The 16,511-nt window shown below is 35.3% G+C and overlaps 1 protein-coding gene across 1 annotated transcript; it reads right to left on the reverse strand.

The window, feature by feature from the left end:
- Positions 1–5,138: 5,138 nt before the first annotated feature.
- Positions 5,139–12,776, reverse strand: LOC127962336 (transmembrane protein 192). Its single transcript, XM_052561932.1, has 6 exons — positions 12,621–12,776; positions 11,978–12,127; positions 11,417–11,678; positions 10,851–10,988; positions 6,988–7,090; positions 5,139–5,823 (listed from the first exon to the last, which is right to left on the reverse strand). Exons 1-6 carry the CDS (start codon positions 12,648–12,650, stop codon positions 5,700–5,702), a joined length of 807 nt encoding a protein of 268 aa, XP_052417892.1. The 5' UTR covers positions 12,651–12,776; the 3' UTR covers positions 5,139–5,699.
- Between the last annotated feature and the right edge of the window lie 3,735 nt (positions 12,777–16,511).

Raw genomic sequence — 16,511 nt, forward strand, 5'->3', positions numbered from 1 at the left:
ACTATCTGTATTTAAATGTAAGGTTCCTTGGATAAAAGGTCTTACGATTATTTGAGCAAAATAAAACATTACAAAATTCATCTAAATTGTTATGCAGACAATATGATTAGTAATATAATGCAAAATATAACCATTTTGACTTATAGGCTCAGACTTTAGGATCCTACTATAGGTCCACCACTGTACACAACAAATAATTTCTGCAAGCATAAAGTAACTCCAAAAACGTTTTGTGTTTAGGGAGCTCATTTCTGCCAGCTCTGTTACCTGATACATGTGGGGTCAACATGTGCAATGCAAAATTGTGTGTGTTTGTGTGTGTGTGTGTGAGATGTCCCATGTCCCCACCCAATTTTTGGTCATCCATAGCCTACCCCTCCTTCTGTTGTGCCCTCTCCTCCCCTTTCTCTTGTCTGTATAAAGAGGGGGTGAAACATTGTCTTGACTGGACATTCACACTCATCAGGTTATCTATCCATCCGAGGAAAGCGAAGAAAGAGTGAATATCGCCATCTGAAACTCTGGAAAAGTTGGAGAGCCTGAGAACTGACTTGAGCTGCGTGCGCATCCACTATCACGGCATCTTACACGAGCCCCGAGAGAAATACCGAGAGCGACAGACACGTAAAGGGATTTTATCTGCATATCAACAGAGGTTGCTTTTCGGAGTTACCGGAGACATCCGAGGAGCGGACCGAGCCTCACACAGCATCAGCATGAGATTCTTCCATCCACTGTATCTCCTTCTGCTGCTGCTGACAATCCTGTACATCACCAGCGCCGAGAAACAAGGTACATGACCACGAGTGCTTGTGTAGAGAGGACAGAATACCTGCACGAAAAAACAAGTGACGCAAAAAAAAAAAAAAAAAAAAGATTGCTGCAACGAAACCTACATTAAGAAAAATGTGAAAGGATTTTTTATTTAATATATTTATATATATATTTTACTTTTGTAAAGTGCTTTTTGTTGACTAAAGGACCTGCAGTTTGTTATTTATAACGTATCTGTCCTATTCATTACCCCAAAATATCAAGTGCAAAAATTAAATATAGCTAAATAACTAACCCTAATAATTTACCTGCGTTCTGAGCTCGCTAAAAAATCTGTAATAAATCATGCATATATTTTAATCTAAAATTGTTTTATCTATCTATCTATCTATCTATCTATCTATCTATCTATCTATCTATCTATCTATCTATCTATCTTATCTATCTATCTATCTGATAGAATTAAACTTGTAGAATTAAACTCCAGAAACAACTGTTCTGCAGCGAGTCACTTTGGATAACTGTCTCCTCATTAGTCAATTAGGATCTAGTTGGCATATTTAGGTCTGTGCGTGTCATGTGCTCATGGCTGATTTAGGATCAGCGCGTTGAGTGGATTTTAAGTGGCGCTTGGTTTGTCGCTTCTGAAAAAGCTCAGCACCTTAACATACTCCAGAGACGAGCTTGGGTTTCACAAAGGTTTCACTTGACCCTTGACTCGGGGATAAATGTTACAAGTTGCACTTCTACTTAATATAACAATGTATTTTTAAACTTATGTTAATGCAACTGGAAATAAACCGCATTTACGCAATTTATTTTACACTGCTGCTTAACGTGGTTTTGCAATTATCTAAACACTCAGACACATTGGTATGTAACTAAATGTAATTTAGCCTTCGTGTATACACTCATCTCCCGCTGCTGTGGCGGCTATGCGCAATTAATCTGGTGCCCGTGGGCGATCAAGCACCGGCCTTCATTGTTAGTCATGATGTTGAGCACAATGGTATAATGCATTAGCAAAGGGTTACTGCGGTGAAAGAGAGAAAGACTGGGAGGTGCATGGAGCTCGCATAGCTTAGTCAAAGGCAGATATAAAAGTGCCCTGTTCTCCTCCCGTGAGCACCGTGCCATTGTCCTTGCGCCTCTGGGAGAGGATCTAATAGCTGCTTGTGGATGGAAGTGACATGAGTGTTATCACAAGAACCTCTGATTGTTATATTGCCCTCTAGATTGTTTGTAACCAACTGGAGAGACCATTCAATTTGAATTTATTTCAGGTAACACCCCAATCAGGGGAGGGGTTTCTGGGGGGCAAGGGATGCATATCTCCCTAACCTCCCCCCAAAATATCCAATTGTCACTTTTAGAATCAATATTGTAAAACAATGGTTGACCTCTTCTGAATTATTGATATTCATAATGATCTTTGCAAGATTAAAACGGTTATTAAACTAAACTGAATCTCTATTGAATTAGCCTAAAATGAGCTGCATAATACCACTGTCTTCTCAGAGCTGATTTACATTGTGCTTGTTTCAGAACTGAAGAAATTTGCAACACTAAAACTTTTTATTATTATTATTATTATAACTGTGAATGTGTCTTGACTTGTCATTAAATATAAGTTTAATAATAGTTTATAGCCCTAATACTTGTTTTTTCCTCCATTTCAAGATTTTCTCAACCTAAGGCGGAAATATCGCAAACAGAACTGTCCAAAGAAGCGCTGTCTACCTCTTCACTCCAGAGTGCCATTCCCTTGAGGTAAGACGAGCCATTAATTCCCTTTTATTACTCTGAGGAATGAACAAATATTGAAAAAGTGCGATTAAAGGGGAACATCATTAGGGAACTCAAATTCTGACATTCCTTTGAAATATTTGCTGACAAATAATCACTAAATACCACAAATTACTTTAGTGAATCCTTTAAAACACAAACTAAATCTTGCCTAACAAGTGCTTGCGCTTCATTTAAGAATACCGTTTACCCAGCTGACTAATAATGTTCAAAACATTGCATTTTTAATGTTTTTCTTGTTTGTGCAAATTTGCGGGACAACATTATGGGAATGTTGCTTTTGAATGGTTTCTCAAACTAGTAAACATTAAACAAACATCCAACTAAAAAAAATTTCAGAGAAACATTCCATAAACGATGCATAAGTAATGTATTGCTAACATTTTGAGAACACAACTTTGAATGAACATTCTATTAACGGTTCCTGAAGAATGTTTGTTCATAACTTAGAAAGAACTTTCCCTGTTAGCTGGGGACCACTCCATTCTAATCTCTGGAGAAGGGAAGGCCAGATTAATTAACAAACCACATGTTGGATCTCCAAACAAACAGACAGACTTTGGGTAAACACCCTGGACTAAATGAGCTGGGAAATTATTGGATCTTTATAGCCGTGTGACTTTCTCTAGGATTTGGAGTAAACACAAACACTCCACACACACACACACACACACACACACACACACACACAAGAGTAGAAATCTAAATTGCCTGAGCAAACACACAGCCATACAATACACCCCATTTCAACTATCTGCCACACACACTGTTGAACTACACCTAGTAATGCTACTAGAAACATCTGGTGGCCTTTTTAGTGAAGGAAGTGCAGTAATTGATTAGTTTACGAATAGAACTAAAAAGAATTGAACAACAGAATTGAAAAATTTAATATAAAAAATGGTTTAACAGAATAAACTGTGTGATAATTAATGATTTTCCCCCCTTCTATCTCCGTTTTACATTTTAGATTGTTTGTTGTTTGCATTTCTTAGGTTTCTAAAAAGCTTAACAATGAAAAAGTGCTGCAAAATAGCTGTTCTTGATGATACAAAAAAAAAAAAACTTTTTGGAGACGGAAGAAAAAAATTCTACATCTTGCTTATAACATACACAAATACCTCAAAAGGAGGTCATAAGGTGATACAGAGGTGAATATAGTTGGAGAGCAAAACTCATGGATACAAGTCATAAAGTGGATGCCAAGTACAGCTTGTAGTTGGTTCTTACATCAAAAGCTATATGTTACTGAACAGTTCAATTTTGGGTGGTTATTCATGTTGAAATCTGTGTGTGATGTGACACTGTGGGGACACGGTGACAGCCTACCGGAGCCGCCTACTGTTTTCAGACACTCTGGAGAGGTTGTGACCTTTAACCTTTACTCTATGACCCCCACACAATGAGCCAGAGCTAGTCTGGAGTTAACTAAACACACCCACACACACACATATATATAGGAACAATGTCTAAAAGGAAAACTAGGAACAGTAAATGTTTATCCTGAATGATTGTGGATAAAACTTTGGTTCTGTTTTCTTCTTCATCAGGTTTCACAATGATCCTTAATGATGTCTTGTCGAGCGTTAAGAAAACCAAAGACAGCATTGGGAAAAGAGAGAAGAGTTTTGTATCTGACTCACTGAGGACTGTTCTGTAACCAAGCCATGCTAGTCACTGCAGTAAAGGCAGTGTATTGTTTTATGAATGTTAGTGAACAAGCCATGGGGACATTCACTGCAACCAAACATGCTGAAAACTCATCGCTCAATCAGTTTGAGTTTGCCAGGATCATTGTAAATAGTAAGAACAGGATGAAATGTGTTTATATGTAATTTATGCACTTTAAATCTTTTATTATTATCTTGATTAAATAAAAAAAAATATTGTCTTTTCACCTAGTCTTCATGTGTCTCAATTCATACTTGGCACAGAAATGTACAAGTTGTTAATGAACGAAATGGGGGGAGTGAATGAAGTCCTATAATAGGATCAATAGACTGCCAGGTTTAACAATTGGTTTTGACAAACCTGGGATTGTTTCGTTCAACGTTCCCGATTCCAGATGGCAATTGTTTTACCCTCTTTTGCATGGATACATATATATACACACATATACACCTTATCTGTTGAATACTTCTCTTAAAAAAGATTGACATATTCAGCAACAATGTTAAGTACTTGCATCCCAAATTTCATGAAATTAAAAGAATTTGTGATATCAGAGATGACCTCTGCAGACCCTCATAACGATCAACATCATTAAATTGCTGAAAATAAAATATCTCTGCGAAAGGTCATGTGGTGCAACCCATCAAAAATTAGACAGATACTTAATTATATTTACTAATATTTGTAACAATTCTTTCACTATCACAAATTGTTTTAAAACTTAAACTTTGAACATAGTATCCAAGTTTTCCAAAACCATATGTAACCAACATACAAAAAGTAAATTTCCAAGAAGCAAAATTTTAATCTAGTATCTTACCATGTGCACATTAAAAAAAACAACCAACCTAATTCAATAAAATCTGTGAAAATTGTATTTCAAAAAGTAGTTTCAATCATTTTATTCACATTACTTTACATAAAAAGACAGCAGGTCATAACATCTGTGACATAAAGCATTAGTACTAAAATGGCCATGTTTTGAGAATGGCTCCAACACATACACACCACAAGAAACATCCATCTGACACATTCCTTACACACAAACACCAATGACACACTAAAGAAACCAAATCAAGTATGATTAACTATCGCTGTACCCACTTATCCATGCTCTCACAGGCACAAACAAGGAAAGCCACAAGTTACATGATAAAGCTTTTAGTTTGATTACATCTCGCTATCCCATAAACACCTAGTAAGCATCTTAACATTTCTGCAGCAGCGGTTTTTGACCTCCTAATTGCAGCCATTGTCTACCCAGACTTGTCATGGAAACATGAAAGCGCTGTTAGAGAGGTTACCAGGCTTCATTTCCCACCAAAAGCCTTCTGATCAGTCAGCCATGGCTGCCGATGCCAGTCAAGACAGACACACACACACACACACACACACACACTCGCATGGCTTCACAGCCCATCATGAGTCACTCTCTCTGTCTGCATGCGTCAGGCTCTGATCTGCTGGCCGGTCAGCGTGAGTATCCTCCTGCTCAGGACGCTGTTGTGCTGTTTGAGATAATCAATCAGGTCTGCCTGCTTTTCCACCACATCCTCCAAACTGGAGCCGTCCCTGTGAAATAAACCACAGAACACGTGAAATGTCAGTGTGTGTGTGTGTGTGCGCCAATGAAAACACTGTCCAAACAGAAAACACATTCTATTTAGGGACGCCCCAGCACTGACTGTCCTGGGAGAGACAGAGAAGTATATATATATATTGGTCAGAATGAGATATGAATCAACATTTTGTTAGACACCAAACTTGTTTATATTGGAAAACTATTTATTTTAAAACAGGTGTACGAGCAGAAAACAATCTTTCATAAACTACAATCATTTAACTAATGTAGGCCTACTACGAACCACTGGAATGAAGAAATTATACATCCATAGGGCCCAACTTAAAAAAAAAAAAAAAAAAAAGGTAAAAATAAAAATAAAAAAAATGAACATTTGGCTAGAATTTATATACATAAAATATTTATTATTCAGTCAACTTCAGCGTCACATGACCCTTCATAAATTTTTCTAATGCCGATTTGGTGTTCAAGAAACGAACAGAAAAAAAGTGCTTTTATTATTTTGTTATATAATATTTATTATTATTATTTATTCACAATTTTGTAATAATGTGAAAGTCTTTACTGTCAGTTTTGATCAATTCAATGCTTCCTTGCTGAATAAAAGTATTTTTAAAAAAATCTTACAGTTCCCAAACTTTAAAATGGTACCATATATATTTTAATATTCCCAGGGTTCAAGAAGGACTGCAACTTTCTGCTGTTGAATGTTTTAAAATGAAGAGCAGTTTTCTATCGTGAAGTAGTAAGTAAATTAGGCTGCTGATTTATTTCTTTAACAATAAACAAATTCTAAGAATATTTACCAACCTATTTTATTTATTGGACAGATATAAATAAAAAGCTAAATTTATCAGACAATTTTTTTTTTTTTTAAGAACAACACTTCTTTGATCATTTACCAAGGACAATTTGTATGTGTGCTACTGGACGACCAATATACGTTCTTTGAGAGAGTAGACAAATTTAATTGAAAATGAAAACACATTTACTATGAAAATTGCACATAATCCTCTTACAAAGACTGTGGGTTAACTTTGGAGCTGACACAACCGGAAACTAATACTTTTCAAAATGGCTTCTCAAAATGACCAAATATAAACAGATGAATATCTCTGCTCAGTGTATACGACTCTTTCACAAATGTGTTTTACCTGAAGCCTGTCTCTGCATGTGATCCGCTGGAGCAGCCATGAGAGCACTCATCTTCTGTCACATCAGGATGTGGCTTCTTGCTATTAAACTTCACCACATGCACTAGAACACAAGATGATAAATATACAAAAATTAACAAGAATGTAGTTTTCTCATTTGTTTCTCCAATGCCTTTCTTCGTCACAGTAATTTCAATATTGCAGTCTGACACCAGAAAATCTAGGAATTTTCATCATCTGGAACTGAATTTTTTTTTAGAATCCATCTATTCCTTTACAATCTCATTCTTATACTAACTACTTTAACTTAACAAACGGGCAAAGTATTTAACATTGAAAAATCAGACGGTGTCAATTGTTGTTAGCTGTGGTGTGTGTCTGACGATGCAAGACACGCTTTAACGTGAGCTAGGTGTGTGTTTGCAGGAGTCATGTTCTTCACCGTAAGGTGTGCTAGTAGACGCGTGGCTAGTGTGTTTGTGAGCTTGAGAAAGCAGGGCAACCGTGTGATTTCACACGTCACTTCCCTCCTCTCAATCAGCAAACTTTCACTCCGTGCACTACGACAGAACAGCAAGTTTAAGCCATTTCAAAATATGTGCAAGATGTCAAAATAGTGCAGATTGGGGGAAGGGGGGTCAATTAATCACCTGGCAAGTAAATACATTTTTTTTTATAAAAAACATTTCCTCTGATAGCTGGAAACTTCATTACCATTCGAAATAATTAATACGATGACAGATGCCTTATGTCTTGAGCGATGATGTGTCAAACAGTTGACAAAAATCACTGAGATGACACTTATATTTCTCTTTGCATTCCAATACTGAAATAATTACATTCGTCACCTATAAAATGCATGAGATAGCTTGTGCTATACGATCAAACATTTTTAAACACATCTGTCTAAAGATAATCAAAGTGGAAAATATCTCAGGGTCTCTGAATACATTCTAATTACGCCATAATGACCAAAAACTGTAACAAACAACCACACCTGGCCAACCCATACAAACACACCCATCAGATAAAGCTGCTCTTTCTTCAATCACCTGCAGGAAATGGGGGCCAACAGGCCATTGAGTTGAGCAGGAAGGAGATCAGGGATTCCCTCTGAAGAAATAATGCACACCTTTTCTCTTGCTCTGAAGTGTCATATAAGTGCTACTTATAACAGTAAGTTAAGCTCAAGCGGTTCATCTGAGTTTAGATATGCAATGCTGGAAGGTTATTAGGGGTGATTTGTCAGCTGTGTCACAGCCTTTAAAGAGTGTTTTTAAATAGAAAGAGCGACAGTCACACATTTCTTAAATCTCCGCTAAACAGTGGTGCTTCCCTCCACAAAAAACACCGTAAAAATAGACACCATTATAGCAATACACAGCTAACAGTTAATAATTCATTTGCATTCACATACTTAGTATACACTTAAATTTTGCACACAATATATATGTACATACATAACTTCACTTTGTAATATACCTGCCTACAATTGTCATTGTATATTGTCATTTACTGTCTACATATTTGTATTTTTTATTCTTTTATTATGTGTTTTATGTTCTGTCACTGTCATTCTGTTGTACTGCGGAGCTTCTGTCACGAAAACAAATTCCTCGTATGTGTAAACATACCTGGCAATAAAGCACATTCTGATTCTGATTCTGATTCTAACACAATGTTGCACAAAAGTTTAGGGCATAGAAACATTTTGCACTTTTGTGCAACATATCCAAGCTCTTAGAACTCAAGCGGCTTTTAATAAAAAAATATAATGCACATAATTATATCCCCTCAAGCATCATATTTCTGCATTCCACTCTAATGTCATCCTGAAACACGGAAACCCAAGCGCATGTTGTCCATGCATCACGGTAAAACAATGCAGGTCCCAATCACCTCCCTCGCCCCCTTTGAAGAGCCCTAAACTTCCTTTGAAGTGCAGCGGCCGCATACAGCCCATACAGAACACTGCATTCATGTTCAAATGAAGAGAGAGAGAGAGAGGCAGAGATACAACATCACAGAAGACACTTCAAAGACCCTGGAGCATGACTCGGACCTAACTGCACCTTCCTTTAGGAAAGGGACCGAGAGATGGATATATGGATAAACTCTGGTTAAATAGATAGAGATCAGTAGTTAGCACGATAAATACATTTTTGATTGAGACCTGGGTTTATTCTTTTGGGAATAATCTCATGTAGGGGGTTTCTTTCATTTGTAGATTAAATTAAATTCACATATGTCTACTGCCATTTTTTGTATTGTTTATTAAAAATAATATTAGCAGCATTAATTAAGTGAAAAAGTTTAAACTGATCATTTGAGAGTTTGGTCATTTGCAGCAGGTTTTAAGCATAATGAATTTTGTTCTGCTGATCATTTGAAAATTTGTTTAAAAATGTTTGATTTTTTTTTATTGTGTCTCAATGGAAGCAAAATTAAAAACAGAAAAGGGGCAGAATAGTACATAATTCTTATTAATTTAACAAAACATTATTTTTTATAAATGTTTTTGGAAGAAGTGTCTTATATTCACTGCTGCATTTAATACAGTAAAACTGTGATTTTGTGAAATAGTATGAAAATCTAAAATAATGGTTTTCTGTTTTAATACATCGGTTTTAAAAATGTAATTTATTCCTGTGATGCAAAGCTGATTTTCCAGCATCATGACTCCAGTCTTCAGTGTCACATGATCCTTCAAAAATCATTCTAATATGCTGATTTGGTGCTTAAGAAACATTTTTCGTTATTATCAAGGTTGAAAACTGCTTTTTTGTGTGTGTGTGTGGAAACTTATATTTTTTCAGAATTCTTTGATGAATAGAAAGTTCAAAAATATATTTTTATTAAATTAAATTAATACATTGATATCTTTTATAAATGTCTTTACTCTTACTATTTGATCAATTTAATGCATTCCTGTGAGATAAAAGCATTCATTATGAATATTTATAATAATTTAAAAACTTTTAAACGCTTGTGCATACACATAAATACATAAACATGCATCTGAAACATTACCCTCACCTCATGCATAATTCAGAGTAATATAATAAGACACGAGGTGAAATCTGCTGATAGTCTCATTGATAATGAAGTGAGCAAGTGAGGGTGTGTCTCTATAGATAACGTGGTCAAGCTTCACTTCCCTAATCATCTCTGGAATCCAGGCACTGATACGAGAATGTGTGTGTTTGTGTGTGTGTGTAAACAGTAAAGACAATGCCATGGTGGATTCAGGTTGCCTTTGGCAAAGATGAGCCATGTGTCCATAACAAGTCTCTTCCCCCGAAAAATAGTCCTTCACTTTAACATCTCAAACAATACCTCTTTTCTTCATTTCGTACCACGGGGAGCAAACTGTTTGTTATTTTATCATACACAAAATGCAAGAAAAAGAGCATGAGAGGGACAACAGCTGCATGGTGGGTTTCTAAAGGGGTAAGGACAGAAGCTTGGGTTTTGTAATGCATGCTGGGGGAAGGAGTGCATGTACTGTCCTTGTGGCAACTATTACTTGCAATTAGCCATCAAAGCGAGTGAATATTGTGAGCAGTAGCATTTCAGAGAACAGGAAATTATATGTAATGATGTGAGTCACATGTTTTCTATAAATAAACTAAACAAACCCACAGCCAGAAGAAGAACAACAATAAAAAAACTAAATGTGTAAAAACTTCAGTTTCATGGACCATGCGTATTGCCATTGTCAGGTGTGGAAATTAAAAACCCTGTTTAAGGGAAGGTGAAAAAAATGGGAGGTTTGGTGCATGATTCTGTGTTATTTACTATATGCAGAAATATCATTCCGAATGAATGATGAAGAAATCTCGTGTGTGTGTATGTGTGAGCACCTGTATATCGAAGCAAGCATATAACTGACAGCAGTAGTTCCAGACAGATGATGGCCAACAGAAGATATACAGACAGATTCTTCACACTTGCATCCAGCATAGATGATGGAGCAATTACAGTCAGGATCGCTGCATTACCTACGAAAGAGAGAAAAAGAGAGCAATTATGCATTATATTAACCACTGATATCCGTACCAGCAATTAAAAATCCATTCCTGTTGATATTAATACATTTACCTGATTATAATTTAATTTGATTAGGCTTCTTTACAAAATGATAAAATGCATGAAATCTGGTCATGGTTCAGTTCAAAACACATCGAGTATTACGTTACGACTCACAATTATTTTAAACTGTGCATCTACTATTAAATATCATAATCAATATACGGTATATTTACAGTCATAACGACAGCTTCTGTTCTGTCATCTAGTGGCCATTTGTGAAATATAACAAAAATTTGGACATGACTGAAAGAGCACTTTAGCATTAACAAAAGATTTTATTAATAAAGAATGACTTTATAAAGTGGTAAAAACCATGATGGGAGAAATTAAAATTCACCTGCAGAATGAATTAGCAGAGGAAGGTTTTTAATTCCTCGGGTCAGTCTGTAGAAGTCCAGATAACCTCTCCGTCTCACGGCGCTGTGTTGATGCTGAACAAATCTATCATATATAAAGACCATCACCCAGAGTGAAACTTTCCCCAGTAACACCACAGTCTTAGACTCGATGCCATGCAATGCTGCAGTGCACTCGGGAGTGTGCTCATCAGATATCCAGCAAAATACTGTGATTAAAATACATAGCACCACATAAACCACCTGCAAACAAGAAACAGAGACGTTACACAGAAAGCACTCATAGGAAATAGTTTAGTACTAACTAATTAACTAGTTAATTTAAGGTTAAGGATTCTTCAAAAATTTATGTTTTACAAACAAATAATCAAAGTCTGAACATGCTTTAAGAGTTTTTCCTTTGTGGGCCAACATTTAACACTGATAATACTCACTATTTGTGTCTTGTTTTTTTGCCATAAAATTTAATTATTTTTTTTTAAATCTTAAGTTATGTCATCTCATTCTCAACTAAGTGCAGTGAAAACGGTTTGTATACTCACATGTAAAAAAGAGAGGACACCCACTGCCCACTGAGTGGGTAATTTCTGAAACTCTCTCTTGATCACTGACTCGAGTACATCTTGGGATATAAGTGGTCCATCAAGAGGGTCATCGTCAGTGCTTTGAGTAAAATCTACATTTGTGTTAGTCTGGCCACAGAAACAAGACAGACACATACAGGTAAGAATATGCAGTGTAATCCATAATACACTACAACAATTAGCTGAAAGCTGCTTTGCAGGCATTAAATGCTAGTTTGAACTCATGCATTTCAAAGTGCATACTGTATTAGAGCCTAATAATAGCTCAGTATTACACAAACATTCTGTTAAAGGCCCCTTTCACTAGTTGGACGACATTGGGAATGGCGCCGTTATCAAAACATTTGGTGAAACGAATAGCAGCCACATAAGAGTCATCGAAAGGGGTTTAACTCTGATCATAAGTGCAGTGTATTTTCTTCTTCTACTACTACACAACATGCAGAACACGTGTGTTACTTAATGCACATCAAAGCAACGGTGTGTCAGATTAGGGACATTTGGAAATGAGTGACGTTAGTTTTACAGCTGCTCTCGTGACCCTGTTTTCATACAAGTAACGTTAGAAAAATAGCAAATGAAATAAAAAGTTTATACGCACGCCATAAGCCGAAGTACGCTCGGACTCCATCACACTGCCTGATCAATCATCACGCATTAAAAGGAAAAGAAGATCCAGATTTAAGAAAACGCTCCGTCCAATATTTCTAAATTAGACTTCCGGGTGGCGATTTCACCAATCCTACTGCGAGAAAGGCTTGGCTCATGAATATTAATCACGTGACGTGACGCTCGTCGTTAAGATGTAGGTGATTGGCTCAAAGCGAGCTCAAACTCATGCCTCACGAATGTTAACCCGACTTTTACACTTTCCAGATTTTTTCTTAAACACTTTCAATGACACATTCATTGTAAAAAATAAAAAAAACAAATAATAATCTATCTAGCAGTCTACCTCATCCATAGACTGTATGAAAACATTTTGCTTCGTGTTTTGTCAAATTTAGTCTTATTCCTTAAAAGCCAATGATAAAAATTGCGTGCGGAAGGCTTAAAAGGAAAATAAAAATCTCCAGTCCGTTGTTATTCATAAATTAATTTACACATGTAGCACAAAATAAATTTTGGCGACGTGATCTAAAAATATTTTCCCACATTTTGGGATTTAAAAGTGTGCACATTCATCATTTGAATTATTTGTGACCATATGTTTGTATACCTTATGCCTGCAGAGTTAATCACTAATTATTAATATTAAATAAATAAAGATATTTATTTATTGTTTATTACTTGTATTTGTGGGTCAATATCACTGTAGGGTGCCTTTTGGTGTCCTGAATATAAATAACTCATTTGCCATGATAACTCAACATACAAATGACTATGAAAGGTGTGTGTTATATTAGGCTAAGTTTTGTTTATTCATAACAGAAGCATCACTTGGCTCTTTAGATACATTTTCAGTATTTTCTTTAGTTTTGTATGAGATGATGTATGTTGTTTTGCTATGTCCCAGGCACTGCTCATTCAATTTGAATGAGAGTAAAAAATTCTTATTAATATTTTGTTGAATAAGATATTACTCAAATTGAGTTTATTGATCATTTTGTAATAAAAACAATATTTTTATTTAATAAAAAATAAGAGTTTGTCCATGTCCCTTGAATGGTTGTCCACCCTGTCGTGTTGCGGAATCTGTCCCTTTAAGAAGAGGCCATCACCACTAGTGACATCATCACAACAGATTTTATTTATATCTTCAGTGGCGGGAATTTCATCTGCTGAGGTGAGTAGCAGCTGACTTTTCAACTGACAAATTTTCTTAATATAAGTTTGCTTACTTGTTTTGCCAAAGATTAACATGTCCACCCTGTCGCCATAAAATATACAGGAAATGATTAAAATACAATATTTTCAAAATATGTAAGTTTAAATATACAAAATTCTCTTCAACAACCAGACTAACTATTTAGCTAGTCACAGTTTGTTGTAAGCTAATATGCTAATTGAAGCTCAAAATGTCCACCCTGTCGTTGTTACAAAATGTCTACCCTCTCGGCCACTTAGACTCGATGGGGTGGACATACACATGACAGGGTGGACAAAGCATTCATTTGTAGTTAATATTACAATTTATAGAAATGTTATATTACATTTTATAGAAACATCTGCCTGCTGTATATTATAGTTGTAATAAAAAAAAAATGTGATTGAGAATGTAATTATATATTTATTTTATTTAAGTTGAATAATTGTTTCATTGTCATATTTTTTCATGCTTTTTGTGTTCTGCTTTATGTGTCCACTCCGTCGTGGGCTCGTCCACCCTGTCATCTTGGTATTTTTAAATAATATTTAAAATAATAATGTAATCATACCTATATAATCCATTGTGCTAGATGTGGGGGCAATAACATGCAAACAAAAAACTGCGTCCAAATATTTCTCCAAATAAGAAAAAATACATGTGCGAATTGTATGAGTTTCTTTAAAAAACATTGTTTACATATAATCTTTTATGTATTTATAATTTGAAAGCTAACAAAGAACCCTGTTTAGGAAAGGGACATCATACCTTTCAGAAAGTATAATTTGTGTCTTAATAGTGCAGTGAAAACATATTTAACTGTAATTTATATGTCCACGAAGGTGGACATATCTATGCTTTATGCTCAAAAAAATGGCACATAATTGAAAAAAAAACATTGTGGGATCTCAGATAATATATTTATTATAGTATTTGAGTGTCTAATATTATGAAATGACATAAAGTGAATGGTAAATTAAAATAAAAATGTGTGAGTATTGTGAGGGTTGAAAGGCACTCTATGGTGATATTGACCCTTATATAAAAAAATAAGAAAAAATAATGTAAATATGTTTTTCTAATTCTTAAATGATTTTATTTCCTATTGCAGAATTTCTGACCATTAAAAGTATAAGTGTGACTGTTTTATGACCATTTAGCCTTTTCCAATCATGTCCATGTTCTTGTGTATGTGTACCATTAAGATTACAATTTTTAAAAACAATAATTTATCAATACCAATGATTTTCCCAGAATACATCACTATTCTCATCTCAACATATTTATGGTTATACTCTAATTAATTTTGACCTATTATCTGAACATTTTTAAGATATATTTCACCTTTTGGAGCAGCCAAAAGTAACAGACAAAGGAAGATTTTATATATATATTTTTAATATATATATTAAATAACAAGCATCATCACAATTCATCAAAATATTTAATTCCTAACAGCAATAAATTATGAAATTCCTTCAAGTACATATACTGGCTTTGAAATAAAGAATTATAGTGATTCAAATGTATACATGTACATAGAACATTTATTTGATATTTTATTTTTAAGACATCTTTTTTTAAAAATAAAAATTATATTAGATGTTAAATACTACTAGAAACTGACTTCCATAGACTTGTGGCCAACTTTGACAGGTTATAGCACCGAACGAGAATTTTGTAAAAACATGTGGTTTACCACATTTGAAGAGGCTGGCAAGCTATGTGAGAACACACCTCACAATGGGGTATAAGTTGTACCCCTGGGGCACAACCGCTGCCCAAAATGGCTACATAGACATGTATAAAATAGCTACATGCTAAAAGCAAACCTAAAACATGCAAAAAAGACCATAGTGCCCAGTTTTGAAATGGCAAGCACCAGCCAGCCACATCAGAAAATGTACATACTATTATTAATATTATTAAAAAATAATAATAATATAAATGCATTATTAATATGGCCATGCTAGCAGATGAAGACAGATCTGCACTCTCTGGTCCTGATGTGGTGGGCTTGTGGTTTCTGCTGCCTTCACAGGGGTCCCATTAGTTGAAATCGCTTCACAGAAATCCAAAGCTTCCTGGTTTCAACATTACCATTTTATAATAAAACTCTTGAGAATCTAAAACAAAACACATACAAAAAAGAATGTAATCTACTACAGTAGTTTGTTTAAAACAAGACAAAATACTGTTTAAAATGTGTGTTAAGTTAGTTTTTTTTTTTTTTTTTTTGCATTAATAATGGCAGCAGACTTGCCATCAATTGTCCTAAAACCAGAGGGCTCTGCAACAAAGAATGGTTTGGGATAAGCCGGCTGTGGGTCTGGCTCTAAGTCCTCTGCTTGAGGCACAAATGGCTCCACTCTGGTCTCGCAGCAGCAACAGCAGAAGGAGGGACACTTAGCTCTTGGAGCTTTCTTGAAGAATGAAGAGATCCCATTCTTCATCTTCTTCCATAAATTGGTATGTCTCCCTAAAACAAAACAAAAAACAATTCACTTAATAGATTTGATCGTAAAGACAGAATCATCCTCATGCTAGTATGCTGTACTTGTATTTACATTATCTACATAAATGTTTTCAAATGTCGTTTCAGTCCAACCTGTGCTGTTCTCCAGAGTGTCTACAGGAGAAGCCTCTATGTCACTCATTGAAGGCCCTGTTGAGTACATGTTCCTG

This window comes from Carassius gibelio, chromosome A1 (genome assembly GCF_023724105.1).
Source record: "Carassius gibelio isolate Cgi1373 ecotype wild population from Czech Republic chromosome A1, carGib1.2-hapl.c, whole genome shotgun sequence".
NCBI classification, from domain to species: Eukaryota; Metazoa; Chordata; class Actinopteri; order Cypriniformes; family Cyprinidae; genus Carassius; species Carassius gibelio.